We start from the raw sequence: 27,013 nt of genomic DNA on the forward strand, positions 1-27,013 counted from the left end.
AGGATGGGATAAGCTGTTTGCCATGGTTAAAAGATTAACCACCTTGTCATTGGACTTCAAGATTCTGGAGGTGGACACACTGACTACATGCTCTGCAGCCCTCATCCTGCTACACCCTCCCCACTGCACGTAGCTTCTTCCCTATCCCTATAAAATGAGCCAACTGGTGGGAGATGTCAGAGCAGTTTTTGAAGGTGCCATTCCTGCTACTCTCTGCTACTGACAATTAGAATAAATAAATGCTCACAAAGATTCAACCTTGTATCTGCTTACTGGCTTAGAGGCGACAGGCAATAATGGACCCTTTGTGTCCAGTATCATTACCAGACTAAAGGGGTTCGTTTGCCTGTGAGCACCAAAGCCCAATAAGACACTAACAGGGATTTGCAGCAAAGACATAAGGGTTTATTTTTAGGAAGGGGCCCCTGCCCTGAGAGAGGTGAGCTCGGCAATGTTTCCAGGCAATGGGTTAATAGGGGAAACATCATTAATCATGATGATGAAGGGAGCTAGCCATGGTCTCTAGGGTAGGAGTCATTGATCACTGCACCTAGTCCTGATGTCAGCCATGGCTGTTTTTGCTGCTTTTCTGGGCCTGGAGCTGAAATACAACTGAGGCCTAGATGTTATCTCTACTTTGACTAAAATTCTGTCTCTGTGGTCATCAGTCCCGAGGCTTTATTCCTAAGAGTATTTGATGCTGAGTCCTGAGGCCTCAATAATTAAGGGAGTAGACATGCAAGGAAGAAGGAGGCAGGTGAGTCAGCGTGCTGGGTGGGGCTAGTTTGAATTAAAAGTAAAAAAAAAAGGAGAACATTTCATATTAAAGGACTGAAGTTTCTGTGGGTTATGCAGAGAAATGGACTGTCCAGGTCAAGATGAATATGTGAATGGCTGGGGAATGCTGCAGAGCTTTTTTAAATGGTGGCAAGTGTGCTTCAACTACAAATGATCTGAACAAAGAAAAATATTTATAAAACATAGAAGCATGGAACAGACCATCAAACCTCAGAGAGAAGGCAGGGGAGGGTGGGTGGCAAGAGATCAACCAAAGAACTTGTATGCATATATGCATAACCCATGGACACAGACAATAGGGTGGTAAAGACCTGGGGTGGGGGTAGGCTAGAAGAGGTCAATGGGGGAAAAGGGGACATATGTAATACTTTCAACAACAAAGATTTTTTTAAAGTTTACTCTGGTCTATCAATATTTACAGAAATCTTCCTCTAATTAATTCTACTTCTTCTATGGCAGAAAACTGGTTCCTTATTGAGATCACAAGGAGCTATACAGAAAAACAAAATATTCCAACTATCATTTATAATAAATACTAATTTCTTACTTTTTTAAATTGATTTGAGAGAGGGAGAGGGAAAGGAAGAGCAAGAGCGAAAGAGAGGGAAGGAGGGGGAGTGGGAGAGAGAGAGATAGAGAGAGAGACACATATCAATCGTTTTGCCTCCTGAGCAGGGTCCAAACCCGCAATCTGGGCATACACCCTAACTATGAATCGAACCACCGACCTTCCAGTGCATGGGATGATGCTCAACCAACTGAGCCACACTGGCCAAGGCAATACTTGTTTCTTTTAATAATGACTTCAAATTAAGGAGAATAAAGATTAAGTATTCTAGTTTCACATCATACCAGCAAGAGAAAATTACAATAAAAACCTACCTCGCCGGACGGCGTGGCTCAGTGGTTGAGCATCAACATATGAACCAGGAGGTCAGGGTTCGATTTCTGGTCAGGGCACATGCCCAGGTGGACCCCCAGTAGGCAGCCAATCAATGATTCTCTATCATCATTGATGTTTCTATCTCTCTCTCCCTCTCCCTTCCTCTCTGAAATCAATAAAATATATATTTTTTAAATTTATGAAAAAACCTACCTCTTCATGTCTCATTCCTTCTATCATTTGCATAATGCTTATAAAATGATGGCATCGATCTGAGTGGTCAACTTGATATGTAGGAAAAGGATGATCTTGCCATAGCCTCCATTCAGATAGAGAGAGTTGACGAATTCCAATCGTTGGTTCTTGAGTCTTGATTCATTTTTAAAATAGTAAAAGTGATAAAAACACTTAGATTTCACAAACTGATTTTTAAAAAAACATTTAATGCATAAATAATATGAACTCATTTTGATACTTCCAACTAAAATCTCAGAAGAAAAAAATAAAATAATTTCATAAAGTACAAAGCTGACCTTTAAATACATTTTTAAAATAAATATTACATGAGTTACTAGTTGACCATATTCCTGTTTATGTAGTTCCATGTTGAGTAATATTTAAGAAAAATGTGTGGTTTCAAAACTACTATTTATATCCAATAATCTAATAAGGAGGAATTCATAATCTCTCAGTGATACTAATCCTAATTCTTCGTGCCTGCTACCATTCCTCACTTTTCCAGTTAGTGAATACAAAATACAAATCCTGGTGCTCACTTTGGCAGCATATATACTAAAACTGGAACAATACAGAGGAGATTAGCATGGCCCCAGCGCAAGGATAACATGCAAATTCATGAAGTGTTCCATATTTTTAAACAATAAATAATTTTTTTTTAAATCCTGAATAGCCATATTTTTCAAGCACTATTTATCTTCTAAAAGGAATCTTTCCTGAGGTTGTTTTTCCGGCATTTTGGGTACAAAAGTAACCTTTGACAAATTACCTTGGCTTTCATTAAGTTTACTGAAAATTTGTTCTTAAAACAAAATAAATCATAACATCAAAATAAAAGTTTTATTATAATTTCAAAACTAAAAATAAAAACCAGTTTGTACACAGATGCTCATGATAGTATAATTTTTAAAAATATATATTTTATTGATTTTTTACAGAGAGGAAGGGAGAAGGATAGAGAGTTAGAAACACCAATGAGAGAGAAACATCGATCAGCTGCCTCCTGCACACCACCCACTGGGGATGTGCCCACAACCAAGGTACATGCCCTTGACCGGAATCGAACCTGGGACCTTTCAGTCCGAAGGCCGACGCTCTATCTACTGAGCCACACCGGTTTTGGCATGATAGTATAATTTTATGTTAGTAACATATTGAAAAGAATTCTAGCCCTGGCTGGGTAGATCAGTTGATTAAAGCATCGTTCCAATACCCCAATGTTGTGGGTTTGATCCCCAGTCAGGGCACATACAAGAATCAACCAATAAATGCATAAATAAGTGGAACGAGTTGATGTTTCTCTCTCTCTCTCCCTCTCTCTCTTTCTCTCTCAAATACATTAAAAAAAAGAATTCTAAAACACAACAGGGAAACAGTCAAAATATGGTATACCGCAGGGTAACATAATCATTTACATTTTGCCTATACAGAAATGTTCATATGGCATAAAGTAATAAAGAAAAGGCAAAATAGCCCATCCAGTGTAGCTCAATGGTTGAGTGTCAACCTATGAATCAGGAGGTCACAGTTTGATTCCTGGTCGGGGTACATGCCTGGGTTACGGGCTCAGTGCCCAGTATGGGGCATGCAGGAGGCAGCCAATCAATAATTCTCTCTTATCATTGATGTTTCTCTCCCTCCATCTCCCTTCCTCTCTGAAATCAATAAAAATATTTTTTAAAAGAAAAGGCAGAACTTATGTAAATATATCATGGTCATATAAATATATATGCACAATAAAGAATATAAGAAAATTACAAGTTTTACAAACTTAGACTTTAATAATCTCTTAAAAACTATTTATATTCTTAAATTTTTAAGGTGACATTCTGATCATGAACATTCTCCTTACTCCCAAAGCTACTGCATAATCACTATGAAGGACATTGGAAAACATGTTTCACTTACTGATCCATTATCCTCATTTTGAAAAGACAGAAACTGAACTTGAGGCAACGTTATTTCCTTAATTTCATCACTGTCTCTTAATCTATAAAGTCTGTTCCATAATTTAAATTCTTCTTCTGATAAGAACCAATCCTTCTTTGAATTACTTTGTCTCAATCCTATAAAGTTGAAAAGTAATTGAAAAGAGGTTTAAAAAATCTGCCAGACAAACACAAAATATACACAACTGTCTACTCATCTCTGCTAAAACCACTGACTACTCATTAAAAATAGTATTCTTCCTATAACCACTCTAGTTATCACTTCATACTTCTACATATCTCCTACACTTCTCTCACTTCTTTGAAAGAATTAATGCATCCTTCTGTCTAGGAGTCCAGGAGCTAACCTTTGCTAATGACTTAATTAACCGAACAGAGCCAGATAGCTAGGCTCATTCCTGTCTTCTTTTGGACTTGCTCCATTTTGTTGTCTAAGACCTGGCATGAAACAGTCAGATAACATACAAATAGAAACTAGTATCATGATTCCATCATAACGTTATTAGAAAGGTTATCTGAAGCTTGTGTGTGTGTGGGGGGGGGGGGGACCCCAGAACAATAAAGGGTTTTTAGATGGCCTTAAATTGGGATTGTGGGATGGAGTAAAGGGTGGTGGAAAAGATCTACTGCTTTAAGAAAATAATGTAATAATATTCTTTTTTTAAAAAATATATTTTATTGATTTTTTACAGAGAGGAAGAGAGAGGGATAGAGAGTTAGAAACATCGATCAGCTGCCTCCTGCACACCCCCTACTGGGGATGTGCCCGCAACCAAGGTACATGCCCTTGACCGGAATCGAACCCGGGACCCTTGAGTCCGCAGGCCGACGCTCTATCCACTGAGCCAAACCGGTTTCGGCATAATGTAATAATATTCTTTTAAAAAAACACAACAGAGTAAATTAACCCTTTTTGATTTCCATAATCTCTATATAGGAAAATTAATTGCCAAGCTGGAAAGAATAAACAGTATAAAGCAGAAACTCTGGCCAAATACAGATGAGAGAAGAAAAAAAATTAGAAAGACTACAGAATTAGGAAACAGAAAACTTCTGTCTTAACTATTCCCAAATAGTATAACAAGCTTTTATAAAATAAGGGGTTTGACATAAGTGCTCTCTCAGGTCCCTTTTAGATCTAACAATCTGAACCTCTAAGACTTTTGAAATAGGAAGGTATTCAACTTTCCTAGTCACTTTAAATAAATTCCTCTAAGACCACATGAATTATATACTAATAGGTAGGACAATACATTTATACATACAATCTTGGCAAGATGAATCACTAACACTTGAAAACTCAGGGAAAATGGGGAAAAAGTACAGAAAAATGAACATAAGCTAATATCTCAATTTTCAAAAAATGACAGGTATTAGAATTTTACTAATATATATGACTAGAAGCCTGGTGCACGGATTCATGCACTGGTGGGGTCCCTCGGCCTGGCCTTTGTCCTCTTGCAATCCAGGACCCCTTGGGGGATGTCAGACTGCTGGTTTTGGCCTGATACCCACTGCACCTGCTGCTGCTGCCACTTGGTAGCTACCGTGGAGGCGGGAGAGGCTTGCGCCTCTGCAGCTGCGCTCGCCAGCTGTGAGCCCAGCATCTGGCGCCCGTCGGTCAACTGAGCGGTGCTACCACTGTAGGAGCGCACTGACCACCAGAGGGCAGCTCCTGTGTTGAGTGTCTGCTCCCTGGTGGTCAGAGTGCATCATAGCGACCAGTTGACCAGTCGTTTGGTTGTTTAGGCTTTTATATATATAGACTAGAAGCCCGGTGCACGAAATTCATGCACGGCGGGGGGTTGTCGCTCAGCCCAGCCTGTACCCTCTCTAATCTGGGACATCCCTCTCACAATCCAAGACTGCTGACTCCCAACCACTCACCTGCCTGCCTGCCTGAATGCCTGTAACCGCTTCTGCCTGCCAGCCTGATCACCCCCTAACCACTCTGCTGCCAGCCTGTTTGCCCCCAACTTCCCTCCTCTGCCGGCCTGGTCACCCCTAACTGCCCTCTCCTGCAGGGTTGATCACCTCCAACTGCCCTCCCTTGCAAGCCTGGTCCCTCTCAACTGCCCTCCCTTGCAGGCCGGGTGCCTCCCAACTGCCCTCTTCTGCTGGCCATCTTGTGGTGGCCATCTTGTGTCCACATGGGAGCAGGATCTTTAACCACATGGGGGCAGCTATATTGTGTGTTGCAGTGATGACCAATCTGTATATTACTCTTTTATTAGATAGGATAGAGGCCTGGTGCACAGGTGGGGGCCAGCTGGTTTGCCCTGAAGGGTGTCACAGATAAGGGTGGGGGTTCCCTTGGGGTGTGGGGCAGCCTGAGCGAGGGGCCTGTGGTGGTTTGCAGGCTGGCCACGCCCCTTGGCAACCCAAGGGGAGGCCCTGGTATCTGGAATTTATTTTCCTTCTACAATTGAAACTTTGTAGCCTGGAGCGGAGCCAAGCCTGCTGCTCCCTCCAGGGCGGCAGCCATCTCTGTGGCAGTTAATTCACCTTCTACAATTGAAACTTTGTAGCCTTAAGCGGGTGAGCCCGGCCAGGGTGTGCGGAAAGCTTTGCTTCCCCTGTTGCCGCCGGCAACCCTGGCCTGCTCTCTCAAGCTCCATTCTGCTGCCATTTGTTTGAATTTGTTTACCTTCTATAATTGAAACTTTGTAGCTTGAGTGGAGGCTTAGGCCTGCAATGGCTATGGAAAGCTTGGCTTGCTCTGTTACCTGGGAAACCTTGCTCACTGTGGCTGTAGCCATCTTGGATTGGGGTTAATTTGCATACTCGCCCTGATTGGCTGGTGGGCGTGGCTTGGCTGGTGGGCATGGCTTATGTAGCGGAGTGATGGTTAATTTGCATATTACCATTTTATTAGAGAGGATTGTCTAACCACTAAGCTGTACATCCAAAACCAATGCATAATAAAAAAAATTTTAAATACCATATTTTCCGGCGTATAAGACGACTGGGCATATAGAAGATTTTCCTGGGTTAAAAAGTTGTCTTATACGCCGGAAAATACGGTAAATAAAAACAACCAACCCAGTTTACACTAAAAAAAAAAAAATTTGGTTGGAATGTCATCCCAATATGCCAAGGTTGTAGGTTTGATCCCCAGTCAGGGCACATACAAGAATCAATGAATGAATACACAAATAAGTGGAACAACAATCTATGTTTCTCTCTCTTCCTCTCTCTAATCATTAAAAATAAAATTTAAAAATATTAGAAAAAAAATGTTACTAACAAAATTTGCCATCCATTCCAAGTAGCATTTTAGAGACAATTTTAAACATACAGTTAATTAACATTTATAAAAATACAAGAATAAGTTATGCCAACCTAATCAAGTTTTGATGCTATTATTAGTTTAATAAGTTCAAGAGAATTCAAAATACATACCATCTTTTCATTTGAATAAAAAATTTGGCAAAGGCCCTAACCGGTTTGGCTCAGTGGATGGAGCGTCGGCCTGCGGACTCAAGGGTCCCAGGTTCGATTACGAACAGGGGCATGTACCTTGGTTGCGGGAACATCCCCAGTGGGGGGTGTGCCGGAGGCAGCTGATTGATGTTTCTCTCTCGTTGATGTTTCTGACTCTCCCTTTCCCTTCCTCTCTGTAAAAAATCAATAAAATATATATTTTTTTAAAAATTTGGCAAAGTCTTGCAAAATGACTAATATATTCCTGCTAAGTGGATTTATATTAGGTTTAATAGGCATATCCAAAAAACATTGATTAAGGGAAAGAACATTAAAAAATTTAAGTGAATCCAAAGCAGGTGACTAGGAAGGAAAGGCCCTAAAAACATCATGGTTTGAAAACCTTGAGAGGTACTATTTTCAAATACATAAACTATTGCTACATAGGTAAACCAAGGATCCTAACTATTCTTTGTATCTAGAAGACAAAACTAAATCAATGTGAACAAGGTACAAAGACAGATTTTTCAACATAAGGAACTTTCTTCTATTTAGGGCTGTTCAACAATGGAATGAACCCTCATTAAAAAAAATAATAAAAATTAAAAATACAGCCCTAGCCGGTTTGGTTCAGTTGGTAGAGCATTCAACCAAGGACTTAAGGGCCGAGGGTTCAATTCCTGATCAAGGGCACGTAACTTGGTTGCAGGCTCCATCCCTGGCCCTGGTCGGGGTGCGTGGTGAGTGCATGAGGCAGCCAATCAATGTGTCTCTCACATCGACGTTTCTCTCTCTCTCTCCCCGCCTCCTCACCTCACTTCCTCTCTCTCTAAAAAAAATAAATAAGTAAATGGAAAAAAATATCCTCGGGTGAGGATTAAAATACAATTTCCTTTAACACAGATATTCAAGTTGAGGCTGAATATTCATTTAACAAGAAGGTTGCAGAAAGCATTCCTACTTTGACAGGTAACTGGAACAAATGACCCCCAAGGTTCCTTCCAAATTTTAAAATTACATAATTTTATGATTCCTTAAAAGCCTCTTTAAAGATTAAAATTCAAAAGAAAACCTTTTTAGCTTCTCATTTTGTCATAGTGCTAATATTTCAAGGTATTTTCTTGATATCACCAAAATCTCTGCAGTTTTTAGGCTAGCAACACTGTCATTACTAACTAAGCTACCTGAGACCAGACAAAGTATGTTTTTCACTGACTCAGTATCACCAATAACTTGGTCTAACTTCACAATTTTGAAAGGAAAAAAAAAAAACTTTCTCCTTTACAGAAAGGGGAAAAACCACTCTCTCCCTTTTTTAGAGCAATTCCAGAGACACCTAATGTTTGTAAATCATTTCTTCAACCCTTTGGTATATATGTGAATCTTTGTAAAGGCTAAGCAAGCCTCTAGCCAGCTTTTCAACCAGAAATGTTTATCTTTTTCTTTTTAAAAATATTTCTATTGATTTTTTTTTTTAAGAGAGAGAGAGGAAGTAAGAAGGAGAGAAACAGATCAGCTGCCTCCTGCTCAATGGAGCAACTGGGAACTTTTCAGTGCCGGGATGATGCCCAACCAACGGAACCACAGGAGCCAAGGCCAGAAATGTTATACTTAAGGGTCTAGGAGCTGTCTCTTTAAAATGTAAATATCAAGAAAGATATTGTCCCTGTCTCCCAGTTAGCACGGGAGTTTAGCTTAGGCACCTTTCTCTGAGTTGTCACCATCTGTTGTCATAGAGATAAGTTTTATTATTTCTTTGTATAAAGCCAACTAGCAACACAAATGGCTACCTCTATTACCAGATGAATTTGGGATGAAGTATGAAAGAATGTATAGCAAATAGTGCTCTCCTCTTTTTTAAAAGATGTTTTTGGGAGAGGAAGGAAGAGGGATAGAGAGATAGAAACATCTCCTGCATGCCCCCTTCTGGGGACTGAGCCCACAACTGGGGCATGTGCCTAACAGAATCAATCTAATCTGGTGACTTCTTGGTTCATGGGTCCATGCTCAACCACTGAGCCAGACTGGCCAGGCAGTGCTCGCCTCTTATATGAGGACATGTTACTGTCTTGAGAATATGTATGTAAAGGATTTTAAGTGTCTCAGGGAATGAACAGGGTAGAATTTCTTTCTGTCTTTCTATTAATCTTGGTGTTTGGCCTATAATGCATATCATAACTGATTTAATGCTTATTCAAAATAAAACTGTTTTTTTTTTCTTTTCTACACTCTGTAAAGAAGATTATCTGGGTTGGTAGGATATTTTTAATTTTCCCAGCACTGAGTTTCAATCACTCTGTACTGCCAAAGCCTCTTTACCACACATCCTTTCCAAAGAGAACACCCTTAACATCCTAGAATGTATGTTGAGTTTCTCAAATAAAAAATATATGAATATATAATCTGCTAACTAACAAAAGGAAAACTATGTATGTTTAAAATGCAAAATTTTTTATTTACCGTTCTTATAGGAAACAATAGATGACTTTCGCTGCAAGTTCCGAGAAGGCTTCTCTGGTTCATAGACACCATGTGTGATGAACATTTTATGTAATTCTGGATTGATTCCATCAGGAACCATTCGTGGACTTGCTTGATAAAAATGAAGGACCTGCCTGTTACCTGAAATAGCTTTATAAATACTTCTTTTGTTGGATTGACTTTGATTATAAGTCTGAAAAAAAACACATGTCAAATTACATTTCTATAATAACCAGCCATTAGAAGCAATTATTATATTAGTTTGGGTTTATTCTAAGCAGCAAAATTCTGATCTACTTAAATACTTAGAGAATAGAATATCTGTTGTCTTGAATTTGAAACCTGTTCAATTAACTCTTGATGAAAATCATATCAAAACTATTATAAATCCAACCTTAGTAACTATATTGCACAAAGGAAATTTATATTTTATTTAGTATCTTGCTGTTTCTGAATAAGGCTCATATCCTATATAATAAAGAGGTAATATGCAAATTGACCATCACTCCAACACACAAGATGGCCACCCCCATGTGGACACAAGATGGCTGCCACAAGATGGCCTGCAGGGGAGGGCAGTTGGGAGGGACCAAGCCTGCAGGGAAGGCCAGTTGGGGGGGGGGGGGGACCAGGCCTGCAGGGGAGGGCAGTTGGGGGCAATCGGGCCAGCAGGGGAGCAGTTAGGCGTCGATCAGGCTGGCAGGGGAGTGGTTAGGGGGTTATCAGGCTGGCAGGCAGAAGCGGTTATGGGCATTCAGACTGGCAGGCAGGTGAGTGGTTGGGAGTCAGCAGTCTTGGATTGTGAGAGGGATGTCCCAGATTGGAGAGGGTGCAGGCTGGGCTGTGGGACACACACTCCACCCCCGTGCACTAATTTCGTCCACCAGGCCTCTAGTTTATATATAAGTGTAAATTGCTTTTTTAAAATTTATTTTTTATCCTCACTGAGGATATTTGTTTTCCATTTATTTCCAGAGAAAGTGGAAGGGAAGGAGGAGAGGGGGAGAGGGAAAAAGAGAAACATTGAGAGAGACACATCGACTGGCTGCCTCCTGCACGCGCCCCTACTAGGGCTAGGGAACCTGCAACCAGGTCCCTTAACTTGACCAGGAATTAAATCCACAACCCATCAGTCCATAGGCCGACACTCTGACCACTGAGCAAACTGGCCAGGGCCTTTTAAAAAATATATGATTCCTTTATTTCAGCTTCTTCTGTTTTCTTTACTTGTATACAACAAGAAAACCATTATTCCCCTTAAATAAGATAATGCATCTGAAGCTCTCAGAATACTGCACAGAGTAGGTGCTCATTAAATATGAGCCATTATGACTATTTTACAGATTAAAAAACCTTTCTATTCAGGTATTAAATGATTTGCCGGAGGTAATACAATTAGCTAAAATCCAATTCCGCTCATTGATAATACAAATTCATTCTACTCATTGTATAAGCTGCAAGACATATCATTTATTGGGATCATATCATAGATAAAATGCTATACAAGAATATGCTGTAGTCACATGAAAAATATTGGGGAAAAGCTCATTATACAAGATGCATTTTTATAAAAAAATGTGTGTGTGTGTGTGTGTGTGTGTGTGTGTGTTTTATTGATTTCAGAGAGGAAGGGAGAGGGAGAGAGAAACAGAAACATCAATGATGAGAGTGAACCATTAATCAGCTGCCTCCTGCACACTTTCCACTGGAGATCAAGCCCGAAACCTAGGCATGTGCCCTTGACCGGAATCAAACCCAGAACCCTTCAGTCCTCAGGCTGACGCTCATTAAAAAACCTTTCTATTCAGGTATTAAATGATTTGCCGGAGGTAATACAATTAGCTAAAATCCAATTCCGCTCATTGATAATACAAATTCATTCTACTCATTGTATAAGCTGCAAGACATATCATTTATTGGGATCATATCATAGATAAAATGCTATACAAGAATATGCTGTAGTCACATGAAAAATATTGGGGAAAAGCTCATTATACAAGATGCATTTTTATAAAAAAATGTGTGTGTGTGTGTGTGTGTGTGTGTGTGTGTGTGTTTTATTGATTTCAGAGAGGAAGGGAGAGGGAGAGAGAAACAGAAACATCAATGATGAGAGTGAACCATTAATCAGCTGCCTCCTGCACACTTTCCACTGGAGATCAAGCCCGAAACCTAGGCATGTGCCCTTGACCGGAATCAAACCCAGAACCCTTCAGTCCTCAGGCTGACGCTCTATCCACTGAGCCAAACTGGCTAGGGCCAGGATGCTTTTTTTGTAAATCACACATAGGATTTTTATTTGTCACCATTAAATGTCTGAATTTTAAACAGATTCTTAGACTGGGCTCATATCCATCAGCTCATTCAACTTTAGCACCTGTCTCATCCCCAGTAGCTTTTTCAGAACTGCTAACTTCACCAGGGACCTCCATGGGTTTTCTCAACTCAAACTTGGGCTTCTCCAGCATTTTGACATTACTAGCAAAGACATCATGGAGTAGATAAATAGATTGACAAGCCTTTTCTATGTTTTTTCCAATGCTATCTGGAATCAGTTTATTGACCACTTCTTTCAAGTCATTTATCTGCACCTCTCAGGTCATGATTTCCATCATCTTCTTCCGGATTTGACAGACCTGTTGATGCTGAGCATAATGCCTTGTGAATCTGATTGTTGCATTTTTTAAATAAACACAGAAAAGATGAAGCAAATAATCATTGGTTCTTCTGACATCAATGTGAGCTTCAATCATGGTCTACCATTTTTTTTAGCATAGAGCATATTTTATCATATGTAAGACCTATGCCATGGAAATTAATCAGCATTTTTTCACTGAACATCCTCAGTAATTAGCTTGAATTTTTTAAATGCAACTTCATCATTCTGCAAATTAGCTAGGCTCACTTCAAAAACATGACTCTTGAGACCATCAGATATGATTTTGGTTCCTTGAGTTCTTGTGACTAGTGTGTTTCCAATATTTCCTTTTTTTTAAAATATATTTTTATTGACTTCAGAGAGGAAGGGAAAGGGAGAGATAGAAACATCAATGATGAGAGAGAATCATTGATCGGCTGCCTCCTGCACGCCCCACACTGATCCACTTAAGTACTTAGAGAACAGATGTCTATGGTCTTGAATTTGACAACTGAGGATCAAGCCCTCAACCTGGGCATGTGCCCTGACAGGGAATCGAACTGTGACCTCCTGATTCATAGGTCAACGCTCAATCACTGATCCACCTCGGCCAGGTTCCAATATGTCTTATATTGAACATAGCTGGTGCTTTCACATCATACCAATCTTTCTCAGAAAATGGATCAAGCACTTTTTTCCTGGCTCCCTTTTTGCTGCCCTTCATAAAGTGCTTGTTCTTGCCAATTGCCATGGTGCTGCTCAGAGAGTCAAAGGGGTTCAGGATTATTTATTTTTTAAACCAAAACACAGGAAAACAAATCCATTTTATTTATTTTCAGTAAGTTTAAGTCCTTGAGGGGTACAGCATTACATGGATTCTGTGTCCAATGGCTTTAGCAGGAAGGTTGCTTCGGAATTTAGCACAAACCATGCCACTGTTTCCATGAGCACGAGTTACCTTTCCCCAGTTACTCTGGTTTTGTTTGGTTTGCCACCAGGAGTCACTGTGTTGTTCTTTGCTTTGTACACATAAGCACATCTCTTGCCTAGAAAGAATTCTGTTTCATCTTGAGGATAAACACCTTCAGTTTTAAGAAGAGCTGTGTGCTCCGGCTGGTGCCGGAGACCCCACTTATCGCCAGCAAAAATGGCCTTGGACCACAGCCTTCCAGACATATTTGTCCTTATAGAAACCCTGTTCCCAGCAGGCCTCCACAGGGTCCAAGATGGTGGGAAAGCGGTTCAGGATGATTTTTAAAGGTTACTGAACATTTAAAATCAAATTTTAAAAACTAACAAAATTAATGAAAAAGTCTTTAATGTGAAACTATATTTCTGGCCACAAAAATAGTCCCACTGTCACAAAAGTTAGTTAATACTTTAGTGTAACAGACACAAAACAGCCCTAGCTGGCTTGGCTCAGTGGATAGAGGGTCCTGGGCTCGATTCCCATGAAGGGCACATGCCCGGGGTTGCGGGCTCTGTCTCCAGTGGGGGTTGTGCAGGAAGCAGCCGATCAATGATTCTCTCATCAATGATGTTTCTCTCTCTCCCTGTCCCTTTCTCTCTGAAATCAACAAAAATATTTTTTTAAAAACACAAAATATTATTATATACAGCATCGTATTTAGGAAGGCCTGTCACCCAAGATTGTAGCAAAGTATAAATGTAACTAAAGTCCCTTATCACTTAGAATAGGCACCAGCAAAGTTCTCCATAAAGAGCCAAACAGCAAATAGTTTAGGTCACATACTATTTCTGGTGCATATTCTTGTTCACTGGTTGGTTGGTTGGTTGGTTGGTTGGTTGATTTAAGAAACTCTTTAAAATATAAAACCATTCTCAGCTCATTGTAGTTAGTAAGATAAACATAAAAAACAGGCCTTAGAAGCACAGGGGATAGTAAAACAAAGTAATACATATTGATTTTTGCATCTAGGTGTTTAAATTAATACTAAAGTAAAAGTGTTTATTTATATGGATAAAAATTTAAAAAACTGAATCCAGTCGAAAGTTCTATTAATTAGAAATAAAGAACAGTCAGAATGTAATACAAAGGGGGGAGAAATAGACCAATTACTTACAAGTTGTCTGGACTTTCAATCTTAACAGATTGATATTTGTATTTAGGCTGTATTTCTCAAATTTCATTTACAAATCATGTTTCCAAAAGTCTACTTACACGTTCTTCTCGTCCTTCAGCAAGGATAACAACAATCCTGCCTTGACGTTTACGGCCAGTCCTCCCCATTCGTTGTATAAGACGGATTGGGCTCTTCTGGGCATCAAAACATACTATCAGATCAACTTCTCCTATATCCAAACCTTCTTCACCAACACAAGTAGAAACCAATGTATTATAACCACCACTACGAAACTGTTTCACTACCTAAAATAAAAATGATTTAAAAATAATTAGATGCAAACATAAAAGAATTGTAGGTCAAAATAAACTTTTTCCACTTGCCTCAAAATGGCAAAATGAGAATAAAAATTAGCATCCAGGATACTACTGAATAGGAAAAGTAGCAAAATGGCAATATAAGCCAGAAAAACTTGTGGTAAAATGCAAAAGGCTGTCTTGATTTCTTTGATTTAATTATGGTTGTGATTCCAAAAGGGTCTGCTAACAATTTACACATGAACAGAAAATTCCATATATTACTTTTTAGCATCACTAAAAGGGGCATAGGACAGGTAAATGGTCCAGAGCAGTTACTGCTATTTGTCATATCCTAGACCTAAATTACTATTAAGTGTATCTAAAGTAAAAATGTTTTATTACTTCTAGAATTTGTGAATGAAAAAGGAGTGCTGTAAAAATTCTAATCCAAAGTAACCTCACAGGGGTGATGTGATCATAAATTCCTAACGGGGCAGGTCAGGGTAGGCAGTCTGGCCCCAGGCCTATAACTTCTTTAGTAACAGGTTAACTTTGCCTTAAGCAAGCCCTGCCCATTGCTTTTGTGCATCTAGGTTAACACACCTATGAAATGTTTCTTTTTGGACCCCTCAAGAGAGCACATAATCCTAACTATCCTATAATCCAATCTCCTACCTCATTATCTCCCACCTTAATTTAATCTTCCTAACTGTTCCCTCCTTAACTCCAAATGTCAAAAAGAAACTGAGAAACTCTAATCTTCCAAAGTACTTGAAATCTTACTTCCCGGCACTGTCGTCAGTTTGGCTCAAATAAAAATTCTCTACAAGTTTGGACGTTCTTACATCAACAAATTCATACCTTACCTTTTATACTCTTACTAGAAGCCCGATGCACAAAGATTCATGCAAGAATGGGTCTTCCTTCCCCTGGCTGCCAGCAGCACCTTCGCTCTGGCCAGAGCCGCCTTTCCACTCTGGCCCAGAGCCGCCTTTCTGCCTTCCCATGCTGCCCAGAGGCCTGGAGCGGCTGGGGTGGTGTGAAATGCCTGTGTTGTCGCCATAGCGACGATGCAAGTGTCCCACCCTGCCCCCAGCCACTCCACGCCTGTGTTTGCAAATTAACCCACCATATCTTTGTTGGGTTAATTTGCATACTCACTCCTGATTGGCTGGTGGGCATCGCAAAGGTACAGTCAATTAGCATGTTCACCATATCTTTGTTGGGTTAATTTGCATACTCACTCCTGATTGGCTGGTGGGCATCGCAAAGGTACAGTCAATTAGCATGTTCCTCTTTTATTAGGTAGATTCCAGTGAGGGATAGCAGAATATGCCAACACAAAACATAACTGTAAATGTTGTCAAATTATTTTTTACATCTCTTTAATAGTCTTCTATAATATAACTAGTTAATAAATCCTATCTAATAAAAGAGTAATATGCAAATTGACCATCACTCCAACACACAAGATGGCTGCCCCGATGTGGTCAAAGATCACCACCCCCATGTAGACAGAAGATGGCCGCCACAAGATGACCAGCAGGGGAGGGCAATTGGGAGGGACCAGGCCTGCAAGGGAGGGCAGTTGGGGGCAATCAGGCCTGCACGGGAGGGCAGTTAGGGGTGACTGGGCCAGCAGGGGAGGGCAGTTGGGGGCGGCCAGGCCTGCAGGGAAGGGCACTTGGGGGGGACCAGGCCTAAAGGGGAGGGCAGTTGGGGGCAACCAAGCCTGCAGGGGAGGGCAGTTGGGGGTGACAGTCCTGCATGGAGGGCAGTTAGGGGCAATCGGGCGGGCAGGGGAGTAGTTAGGCACCGATCAGGCTGGTAGGGGAGTGGTTAGGGGGTGATCAGGCTGGCAGGCAGAAGCGGTTAGTGGCAATCAGGCAGGCAGGCAGGCGAGCAGTTGGGAACCAGCAGTCCTGGATTATGAGAGGAATGTCCGACTGCCCGGTGGGATCAGGCCTAAACAGGCAGTGGGACATCCCACAAGGGGTCCCAGATTGGAGAGTGTGCAGGCTGGGCTCAGGGATACCACCACCCCCCACCCGCCCACTGTGCACGAATTTCGTGCACCAGGCCTCTAGTTAATAAATAATATCAAACAACTTCATTTTTAGTAAACACATATAAACTAACTTGTTTATATGCCTAGGATTGATATTGCTTTGGCTAGAGTTTGAAAAATAAATAGGAATCAGAAATTATTAAATTAATCAGACAAAGGAATAGTGATTAATTAAATAACTTGCACCAGGATTTATAATCTACTGGTCCTATTATTTTTCACTGCTTACCCTTTAACCTAGTTTAAATTCTACTCTCTTCCTTCTCTCTCACTCCATATTCCTCTGGCTAAACTCGAACACTGGGTACAGCCTTACTTTCCACAGTCTGAGCCTGTAGCCTGCAGTTGAATGTGGCTGCAGAAAAACGAAGTACCATGCTTACTGATTTCACAATAACTCAATCTCTCACCTTGAATGGGCCCCTGGTGTTATCTGAAAATCGTTTCATATTTTCCTAATCCATTCACTCTCCGCATTCCCTGAATAACTGTTTCCTATTTTCTCTCTCATCAAACTTTCAACATTTCCTCCACATCTTCACTCTAAGCTGATGACACTGCAAAAACTACCTCTCCCTTCTCTTCCTCTCTGAAATCAATAAAATATATTTAATTAAAAAAAAAAAAAAAAAAAGATCTTCCAGCCCTGACCAGTGTGGCTCAGTTGGTCAGGCATCCCATCCTATGCACTAAAGGTCGCCAGTTCGGTTCCAGGTCAGGAGACATGTCCAGGTTTCAGGTTTGATCCCCAGTGGGGGGCATGCAACTGATCGATGTTTTTCTCTCTCTCTAAAATCAATAAAAACATATTTAAAAAAGAAAAAGAGCCCTAGCTGGTTTGGCTCAGTGGATAGAATGTCAGCCCTCAGACTGAAGGGTCCCAGGTTCAATTCCAGTCAAGGGCATGTACCTTGGTTGCAGGCTTGATCCCCGACCCTGGTCCTGGAGCTTGCAGGTTGCAGCCAATTGATGTGTTTTTCCTACATCAATGTTTTTCTCTCTGTGTTTCTCCCCCTTCCTTCCACTTCAAAAATCAATGGAAAGCCCTAGCCGATTTGGCTCGGTGCATAGAGTGTTGGCCTACGGACCAAAGGGTCCCAGGTTCAATTCTGGTCAGGGGCACATGCATGGGTTGCAGGCTCAGTACAATGTGCAGGAGGAAGCCAATCAATGACTCCCTCTCATCATTGATGTTTCTATCTCTCTCTTCCTCTCCCTTCCTCTCTGAAATAAATAAAAACATATTTTTAAAAAATCAATGGAAAAATACCCTTAGGTGAGGATTAACAAAAATTTTTTTTAAAAAGGGAAAAAGATCTTCCATAAGGTATCACTGCCATATCTATCCATCCTCCAATACCTGTGCCTATATGTCTACCTTCACCCCTATTGTTTTGGGTAAACTATCCGTGCTCTTAACTGAGGTCCATACCTAGGATTTTGTACTAGATCCTGTCCCTTTCCCTCATCTACTAGTACTCAAAGGTCATTCCATACTCTTCTCTCTGCTCTATCATCAATTTTTCTTTCTCAACTGATCATTCCTATCAGGATACAAGCATACTGCTACATAACCCAACATAAACAGAAAATCACTTCCATCTTTGCTCTCCTTTATGGCAAAATTCCTTGAAAGACTTGTATAGTTGCTATCTCCAGCTCTTCTCAATGCTGGCTTATCTCCACCATTCCAATAAAATTATCCTTTTCAAGCTGGTTTGCCTTCTCATCTCTTAATTCAATTCCCAGTTATCATTTTATATGACCTATTAGCAGCATTTACACATATAATCCTCCTCCTCCTCCTCCTCCTCACTTGGTCCCAGAATACCACATTCTCCTGGTCTTTCTCCTATTTCACTAGGACTTATTCTGGTTCCCTATGGAATCATAATCATTGCTATTATCCTATCTAATAAAAGAGTAATATGCAAATTAACCATCACTCCACTACACCCACCAGCCACGCCCATGAGCCACGTCCACCAGCCAATCAGGAACGAGTATGCAAATTAACCCCAACCAAGATGGCTGCGGCCACAGAGAGCAGGAGGGAGGCTTGGGTTTCCCTGGCGATGAAGGAAGCCAAGCTTTCCACACACTCTGGCGGGCCCAGGCCTCCACTCAAGGCTACAAAGTTTCAATTATAGAAGATAAATAAATCCCAACATAAATGGCGGCAGCCACGGAGCTGGAGAGAGCAGGAGGATAGGGTTGCCCCCGGCAATGGAGGAAGCCAAGCTTTCCGCCTGCCCTGGCCTGCTTGGCCTCCGCTCCAGGCTACAAAGTTTCAATTGTAGAAGATAAATAAATCCCAGATACCAGGCCTCCGTTTGGGTCGCCAGGGGGCATGGCCGGCCTGCAAAACAACACAGGCCCCTCACCCAGGCCGCCCCATGCCCCAAGGGAACCCCCACTCTGATCCGGGACACCATTCAGGGCAAACCAGCTGGCCCCACCCATGCACCAGGCCTCTATCCTATCTAATAAAGGAGTAATATGCAGATTGACCATCACTCCAACACACAAGATGGCTTTCCACATGTGGTCAAAGATCCTGCCCCCATGTGGACACAAGATGGCTACCACGAGATGGCCACAGCAGGGGAGGGCAGTTGGGAGGGACCAGGCCTGCAAGGGAGGGCAGTTGGGGGCGATCAAGCCTGCAGGGGAGAGCAGTTAGGGGTGACCAGGCTGGCAGAGGAGGGAAGTTGGGGGTGACCGGGCCTGCAGGGAAGGGCAGTTGGGGGGGACCCAGGCCTGCAGGGGAGGGCAGTTGTGGGGGACCAGGCCTGCAGGTGAGAGCAGTTAGGGGTGACCAGGCCTGCAGGGGAGGACAGTTAGGAGCAAACAGGCTGGCAGGGGAGCAGTTAGGCATCAATCAGGCTGGTACGGGAGTGGTTAGGGGGTGATCTGGCTGGCAAGCAGAAGCAGAAAGGGGCAATCAGGAAGGCAGGTAGGCGAGCAGTTGGGAGCCAGCAGTCCTGGATTGTGAGAGGGATTTCCGACTGCCCTCAAGAGGTCTCAGATTGGAGAGGGTGCAAGCTGGGCTGAGGGACAACCCCCCCCCCCCGTGCACAAATTTCGTGCACCAGGCCTCTAGTCCATATATATAAAAGCCTAAGTGACAATTATAACTCGTTACCGAATGACCAGTCGCTATGATGTGTACTGACCACCAGGGGGCAGATGCTCAACACAGGAGCTACCCCCTGGTGGTCAGTGCGCTCCCACAGCCTCCCACAGTCTCTCCCCCGGGCCAGCTGGCCTGAATGGCCCCAATTGCCAGCCAGGCCGAGGGACCCCACCCGTGCATGAATTCATGCACCAGGCCTCTAGTCAATCAATAAAAATTAAAATGAAAAATAAACCCTCTGGCTTGCAGAGTTGCTAAAATAGTTAGAAAGTGAAGTCCCATCCCTTCCTGTTCATTCAACAAATACTTTATATGCTCTTTCAATAATCACCCTGGGGATGGGTGTTTGTTTGTTTGTTTGTTTGTTTTGGTTATGAGGACATTTTTGCATTGAATTTTTTTTTACAGAGAGTGGAAGGGAGGGAGAAAGACAGAAACTAATGTGAGAGACATCAATTGGTTGCCTCTTACTGAATCCCCGACCAGGGCCCTGGATTGTGCCTGCAAGCCAGGTATGTGCCCGTGATCGGAATCCTACCTGGTACCCTTTAGTCCACCTGCAGAAGCACTATCCACTGAACCAAATCAGCATTTTTTTTCTTTTTAAGTCCTTCTCTAAGGATATGTTTTTTTCATTTATTCTAGAGAGAGAGGAAGGGAGAGGGAAAGAGAAAGAGAAACATTGATCAGTTGCCCAAGCAATCCGACAGGGATGGAACCCACAACCTGTGTATGTGCCCTCACCTAGAATCGAACCCATGACCCTTTGGTACGTGGGAGGACACTCTAACTACTGATCCACACTGACCAGGGCCTGGAGGTACATTAAAAATTTTTTTTTCAGATATGCCTTGGCCAGGTAGCTCAATTGGTTGGAGTCTCAATCTGTACACCAAAGGATTTTCTGTTGGATTCTAGGTTAGGGCACATACATAGGTTTAGGTTAGGTCCCGGTGGGTCAGCAGGTGCAGAGGTAGCCTACTGGTATTTCTCTGCCACATGGATGTTTCTCTCTCTAAAAATCAATTTTAAATACATCCTAAGGTGAGAATTAAAAATATATATATATTTAAAAATTTTCAGATCTAAAATTTTATTTGGTTCTTTTTTAAATTTTAGTTTTCATTTATAGTTCACATTCAATATCTTATCTACACTAATAAAAGAGAAAGATGCAAATTGACCATACCTTTGTGATGCCCACCAGCCAATCAGGAGTGAGTATGCAAATTAACCCAACAAAGATGGCGGGTTAATTTGCAAACACAGGCGTGGAGTGGCTGGGGGCGGGGCGGGACGCTTGTGTTATCACCATGGCGACGACACAAGTGTTCAGCTCCGCCCCAGCCACTCCAGGCCTCTGGGCAGTGTGGGAAGGCAGAAAGGCAGCTCCAGGCCGGAGCAAAGGCACAAAGGCAGCTCCAGCCGGAGCGAAGTCAGTGCCAGCAGCCAGGGGAAGAAAGGCCCATTCTTGCATGAATCTTCGTGCATCGGGCCTCTAGTCTTACATAATAAAAGGCTAATATGCAAATCGACCGAACGGTGGAACGACCAGTCGCTATGATGCGCACTGACCACCAGAGGCAGACACTCAATGCAGGAGCTGCCTCCTGGTGGTCAGTGCACTCCCACGGGGGGGCGCCGCTCAGCCAGAAGCTGGGCTCACGGCTGGCAAGCGCAGCGGGGGTGGCAGGAGCCTCTCCCAGCTCCGTAGCAGGTAGACATCCCCTGAGGGGTCCCAGACTGCGAGGGCACAGGCCGGGCTGAGGGACCCCCTCTACCCCCGCAGTACATGAAAGTTGTGCACCGGGCCTCTAGTTCATAATAATGAAGTACCCCGTGGCTCAGTCTTTGGACATCTTCTCTATCTCCATTCAATCATCCAGTCTAATTTATGTGATGATGATTCCCAACTCTTGAGCCCATGAAACAAGATGTATATATTCAATTGTTTATTCAACATCAAGTAGTTGATGTTTAAAACACTGCTTCTCAATAGTCTATGAACTGTATATTACTGGTTCCAGTTCACAAACTGTTTATTACTGGCCAACAAGAAGTACAAAAATTAAAAGTAAGGGTTTAGAAGTTCGACAGTTAGAATTTGTTAACTCTAATTTTACTTTTAAAGTAATTCACATTTATTGTAAAAAAAAAAAAGTATTTGTAACTAATATTTTTTTCTTTTAAATGTATTTTTATTGATTTTAGAGAGGAAGGGAGAGGGAGAGAGATAGTTAGAAGCATCAATGATAAGAGAGAATCACTGATCAGCTGCCTTCTGCACACCCCCTACTGGGGATCGAGCCCACAACCTGGGCATGTGCCCTTGACTGGAATCCAACCTGGGAACCTCAAGTCTGCAGGCTGACACTCTATCCACTGAGCAAAACCAGCTAGGGCTGTTTGTGACTATTGAGAAGAAATCAACTGATCCTCCATCAGTTTTGATAGTCTGAAAATCACTAATCTCATAGTCATGCCAAAGTTAACTTGTCAAAAACCAAGCTCCTGATATTCTCTCCAAAACCTGCTTGTCCTGCAGTTTTACCTATTTTAGTTGCTCAGGCCATAAACCTTGGAATCAGCCTTCACACTCCTTTATCCCACATATCACTCTAATTTATCAACTAAATCCAGTCAGCTTGACCTTCAAAATATATCCAGAATCCAAACATTTCTCAAAATCTTTCCTGCTACCACCCTTGTACAAGCCACCATCATCTTTAGATTCAGTTATTGCAATGTCTTCCAATCTGTCTTCCTGTTTCTACCCTTAGCCCCTTATAGTTTATCAAGACAGCAGACCTGTGATTATTTTAGAATACAAATCAGGCCATGACCGTTCTCTGTTCCAAAGCCTCCAAGAGCTTTTTCCCATCTCACTGAGTAAAACCCAATGTCATTAAGATGGGAATATCCTAGAAGGCCCTAAAGAGTATCTGCCCCTCCACTTCCTCTCTGACTTCAATTGCCTATTTCTAAATCAATGAATAATTTAATTACAACTATTTACATAAAGCTTATTTCAGAACAAAAGTGCTATTATGAAAGCAATTATATAAGGAGTAGTGAAAAGGTTACTCTGGCATACATAAAAATACTATTGACATAGTGAATAAAGGACAAAGTCAATAAAATCAATAAGGTTTTTTATGGTACCTGACAAACTCAAGAAATAATGACACTAAATAATAATAAAATTGTCCAGAGACCAGGTTGGGTACTATGGGTATTGATTTCAAAAGGCTGATCCCCTAAGTAAAAATCCATTTTATTTTTCATTTACATATAAATGTTAAGATTAGTAATAATCACCCACTAGATATCTGAACCCTTTAAAGTACTTATAATCAGACGAGATAGGGAAAGGTACTATATTCGGACTCAGAAAAAGTTAGTCCCACCAGATCCAGACAGCTTAAACAGACTCTTCTGAGTACAGTGATGACTCTACATTAAAGACATACTTAATTGTCAGTGAGATGACCTATAGCTAATCTACAAAAACCAGTGTACATTTTATAAAAGTCAATAGTCCAAAATTTCTCCCCAAAACACATATCACGGTACTTAGAAAACTTATGACTTCTTACTCAGAGCATACGGTAAGATTTTTAAATAACAGAAATAAAGAGATAACTGTTTAGAATAAATAACTAAAATGACTTAAAATAAATGAAACATTAATTGAAGGCTCTACAGTACAATTTCATTGAATGTTTACAACTCTATTAACTATATTTACATATAAAGAAAACTTAGGCACAGGAAATAAGAAAACGTAAGTGGAAGAGCCAGGATTCCAACCCAGGTAGTATGATCCCCCAGCCTTTCTGCTGAACTATTACACTTTACATTACTTAAAAAAAAAAAAAAAAAACACACACACACTTTTTTTGCCTTTAAAAATATTTACTACAAAATTATCTTTATAAAAAGTAGATAACTAACCCATAAGTTAAAACAAAAAAGCATGTGTAAAGCTAATAAATTTTATTTTTATTTTCATCATCTCCAAAAATAATTACCTCCAGTTGCTCTTTCTGGGTAAAACCCTTCATGCTTTTCCCTGAGGCATGGCCAACAAAAGTCATTGCTCTAATAACTGGCTGATGCCGTAAAAGCATTTCTGCAATTTCTTGAACACTATCTCGAAATGAAGAGAAGATCATAACTCGGGTCTTGTCACATTTCTTTTCAGATGTGTTTTGAGCTAAACAACAAAAAAGATTTAATTACAACGTTTTAAAAAGCACATAGATAAGAACTAGTTCAAAAGACAAGCCTGAAACTATATACTAATAAATGATAATTCTTTGAAAAAATAAAAAAGATATCTTAAACCTTTGCTGGTTTTCCTACCTTTCCTAATAATTTTAATAACCTTGGCTCCTAATCTTTCGTTAGCTGACATAAAATATAATCCTAAACAAATCAAATAAAAATGACCTGAATCACTTTTGACCAATCCTTCATTTCATGCATGATACCTGTTATTCCCCTTTACCTTCTACATCAGAAGTACAGGAGTATCAAGTTCCCACTGATTTTGTAAATCTTCCCTTTCCTTTCTTTCACTAAAGGCACTGTCCTAAACCAGGCCATGGCATTCTGTCCCCAATTCTATGGTACTTTCAAATTTTCCAGTAACTGCAAAATATACCCTACAGTTAATCATAAAGCTCCTCCAATGTCTCTGTGCTTAGGAGGCAATAGATTGCACGAAGAAGAACAGGATTTTTGAGGCTGGGCCACTTCCTCTGTGGGTGATGTGTGGCCATGGTACTTATCTCTTTATAAGCTTTAGTTTCTTCAGGTATCTACAATGGACTGAGGTGATGATTAAATGAACTGGTAAATATAAAGTATGTGGACTTGCACAGAGCAATCTATAATAATAAAAGCGTAATATGCTAATTAGACCGGGGCTGCAAGGGAAGCCCAGGTCCTGGGTGCCTGCTGGTGGCCGGAGAGAAGCCCGGGTCCTGGGTGCCTGCTGGTGGCCGGAGAGAAGCCCGGGTCCCGGGTGCCTGCTGGTGGCCGGAGAGAAGCCCAGGTCTCGGGTGCCAAAGGGAAGCCGGTGCCAGCAGCCAGGAGAAGGAAGGCCTACTCTTGCACAAATTTCGTGCATCAGGCCTCTAGTCTATATATAAAAGTCTAAGCGACCGAATGACCAAATGATCAGTCGACTGGTCACTATGACATGCACTGACCACCAGGAGGCAGACGCTCAATGCAGGAGCTGTCCCCTGGTGGTCAGTGTGCTCCCACAGCCAACCTCCCGTGGCCGGCCAACCTCCTGCGGTCCCTCCCCCTAGCCGACCCCCCCAATTGGCCCCAATTGCCAGCCAGGCCAAGGGACCCCACCTGTGCACGAATTCGTGCACTGGGCCTCTAGTTGGTTAATAATTGCAAGTCGTGTAGGGCTTTCTGTAGTTATTATTAGTTTTCCTTTGTTTTTACACTTTCGTGAGACTTTGACAATCCTTCTTTCTTCCATGAGTTATATTATATTAATCATCATGTGTGTGCCAGAAACTATACTAAGCATTTTATGTGTTAACTCATTTAGTTTTCATAACAACCCTAATGATTAAATGACTTAATACATATAAAGTTAATTCACAATACATATAGAAAAAGAAGCAGCACCTGTTACAAGGAAAATTATTCTACATATGCTCCTTTGACTCACCATAGCATCAAGCCTCTATATCTGACCAACCTCTGACCAGTAGCTACTTTCTTTCTTTCTCTTTATCGAAGATAATTTTTATTTTGAAATAATTTCAAACTACAATGAAGTTGCAAGACTAACACAAGTAGTGTTTAACACCCCCTCCCCTGCCCCCTGGAAATTGGAGAGTCAAGTTGCTGACATGATAGCTCATCACCACCTAATGCTTCAGTGTGTAAATTCTACAAACAAGGATATTATTTTATGTAAAGACAATAAACCATGAAAATTAGAAAATTAACTCTGACACATTATTACTATCTAATTTACAGACCTTATTTAAGTGTTGCCAATAGTCTTGATAACGTTGACAGAAAAAGGCACCCATTGCCAATAGCTATTTCAATGCAACACCTATCTCCTTCAACTGGTTGCAGCCTGCCTTTGTCTTCATTCCACTGAAGCTCCTGTACTAAAGTCATCAATAACTTTCATATTGCCAAATTCAATGGACACTTTTTGGTTTATTTGACCATACCTCTCAGCGGTAGTTAACACAAGCCACTCCTTCCTACTGAAACAGTGTCTTCTCTCAGCTTGTCTGACACTCTAGTTGTCTGGTTTCTCAATCTTCTTTGTGGCTTTTTTTCATATGAACTCTAACTATAGTTACTCTTCAGGACTACATTCTGGACCCTCTCTTATCTCTAAACTGTATTCCTGGTTATGTCATCATATCCATTCCTGAAACTTTAAATACAGCCTTTATGCTGATGACTCCAAAATTTATTCATGTAAGTGTAAACAGATAAAAATAGCCCAGGCTATTCTCCTGAGACCCAGATTCACTTATCCAATGCCTACACATCTCTATTTAGATGTCTCAGAAGCATCCTAACAAGTTTGCTTATCCACCCCCCGCCACTATGATTCCTTTTTTTCCTTATACCCTATGTCCAATCCATCAACAAATACTGTTGGCTCCAACTTCAAAATATATCTAGAATCTATGACCATTTCTGAGCACCTCCACCTCTATTACCTTGGTACAAGCCACCATCATCTGCTATCATCTTAGACTATTGCAAAAGCCTCCTAACTGGTCAATGTCTATTTTCCATAAAACTACCAGAGTGATCTTTTAAAAATGTGAGATCATGTCATTCTGCTGCTCTAAATGCCTCTGTAATGGTTTCACAAAGTACACACATTCATAGAATAGAGTCTGAAATATTGACTTGGCATACAAGCCTGACGTCTGCGCCTGGCTACTTTTCCAACCTCCTCCTAATACCAATTGTACCTTCATTTCAATACTCCAGCCAAATTGGTTTGTT

The 27,013-nt window shown here is 41.3% G+C and overlaps 1 protein-coding gene and 2 pseudogenes across 3 annotated transcripts in view; all 3 read right to left on the bottom strand.

Moving 5' to 3' along the window:
* FANCM (FA complementation group M) overlaps window positions 1-27,013 on the bottom strand; it is an 82,147-nt gene that overhangs the window by 28,528 nt on the left and 26,606 nt on the right. The window contains exons 9-13 of the mRNA XM_079776012.1: window positions 24,028-24,212; window positions 14,592-14,798; window positions 9,751-9,964; window positions 3,827-3,984; window positions 1,895-2,050 (exon numbers count right to left, since the gene is read on the bottom strand). Coding sequence (XP_079632138.1) covers window positions 1,895-2,050; window positions 3,827-3,984; window positions 9,751-9,964; window positions 14,592-14,798; window positions 24,028-24,212 — 920 coding nt within the window. The remainder of the gene's footprint in view (window positions 1-1,894; window positions 2,051-3,826; window positions 3,985-9,750; window positions 9,965-14,591; window positions 14,799-24,027; window positions 24,213-27,013) is intronic.
* LOC307102900 (small ribosomal subunit protein eS1-like) lies at window positions 11,605-13,160 on the bottom strand (annotated as a pseudogene). Its single transcript has 2 exons — window positions 13,007-13,160; window positions 11,605-12,735 (listed from the first exon to the last, which is right to left on the bottom strand). The product of its transcript is annotated as a small ribosomal subunit protein eS1-like (transcript).
* On the bottom strand, window positions 13,215-13,613 carry LOC307102896 (large ribosomal subunit protein eL33-like; annotated as a pseudogene). Its single transcript has one exon. The product of its transcript is annotated as a large ribosomal subunit protein eL33-like (transcript).

This window comes from Cnephaeus nilssonii, assembly GCF_951640355.1.
Source record: "Cnephaeus nilssonii genome assembly, chromosome: 1".
Taxonomy (NCBI): Eukaryota; Metazoa; Chordata; class Mammalia; order Chiroptera; family Vespertilionidae; genus Cnephaeus; species Cnephaeus nilssonii.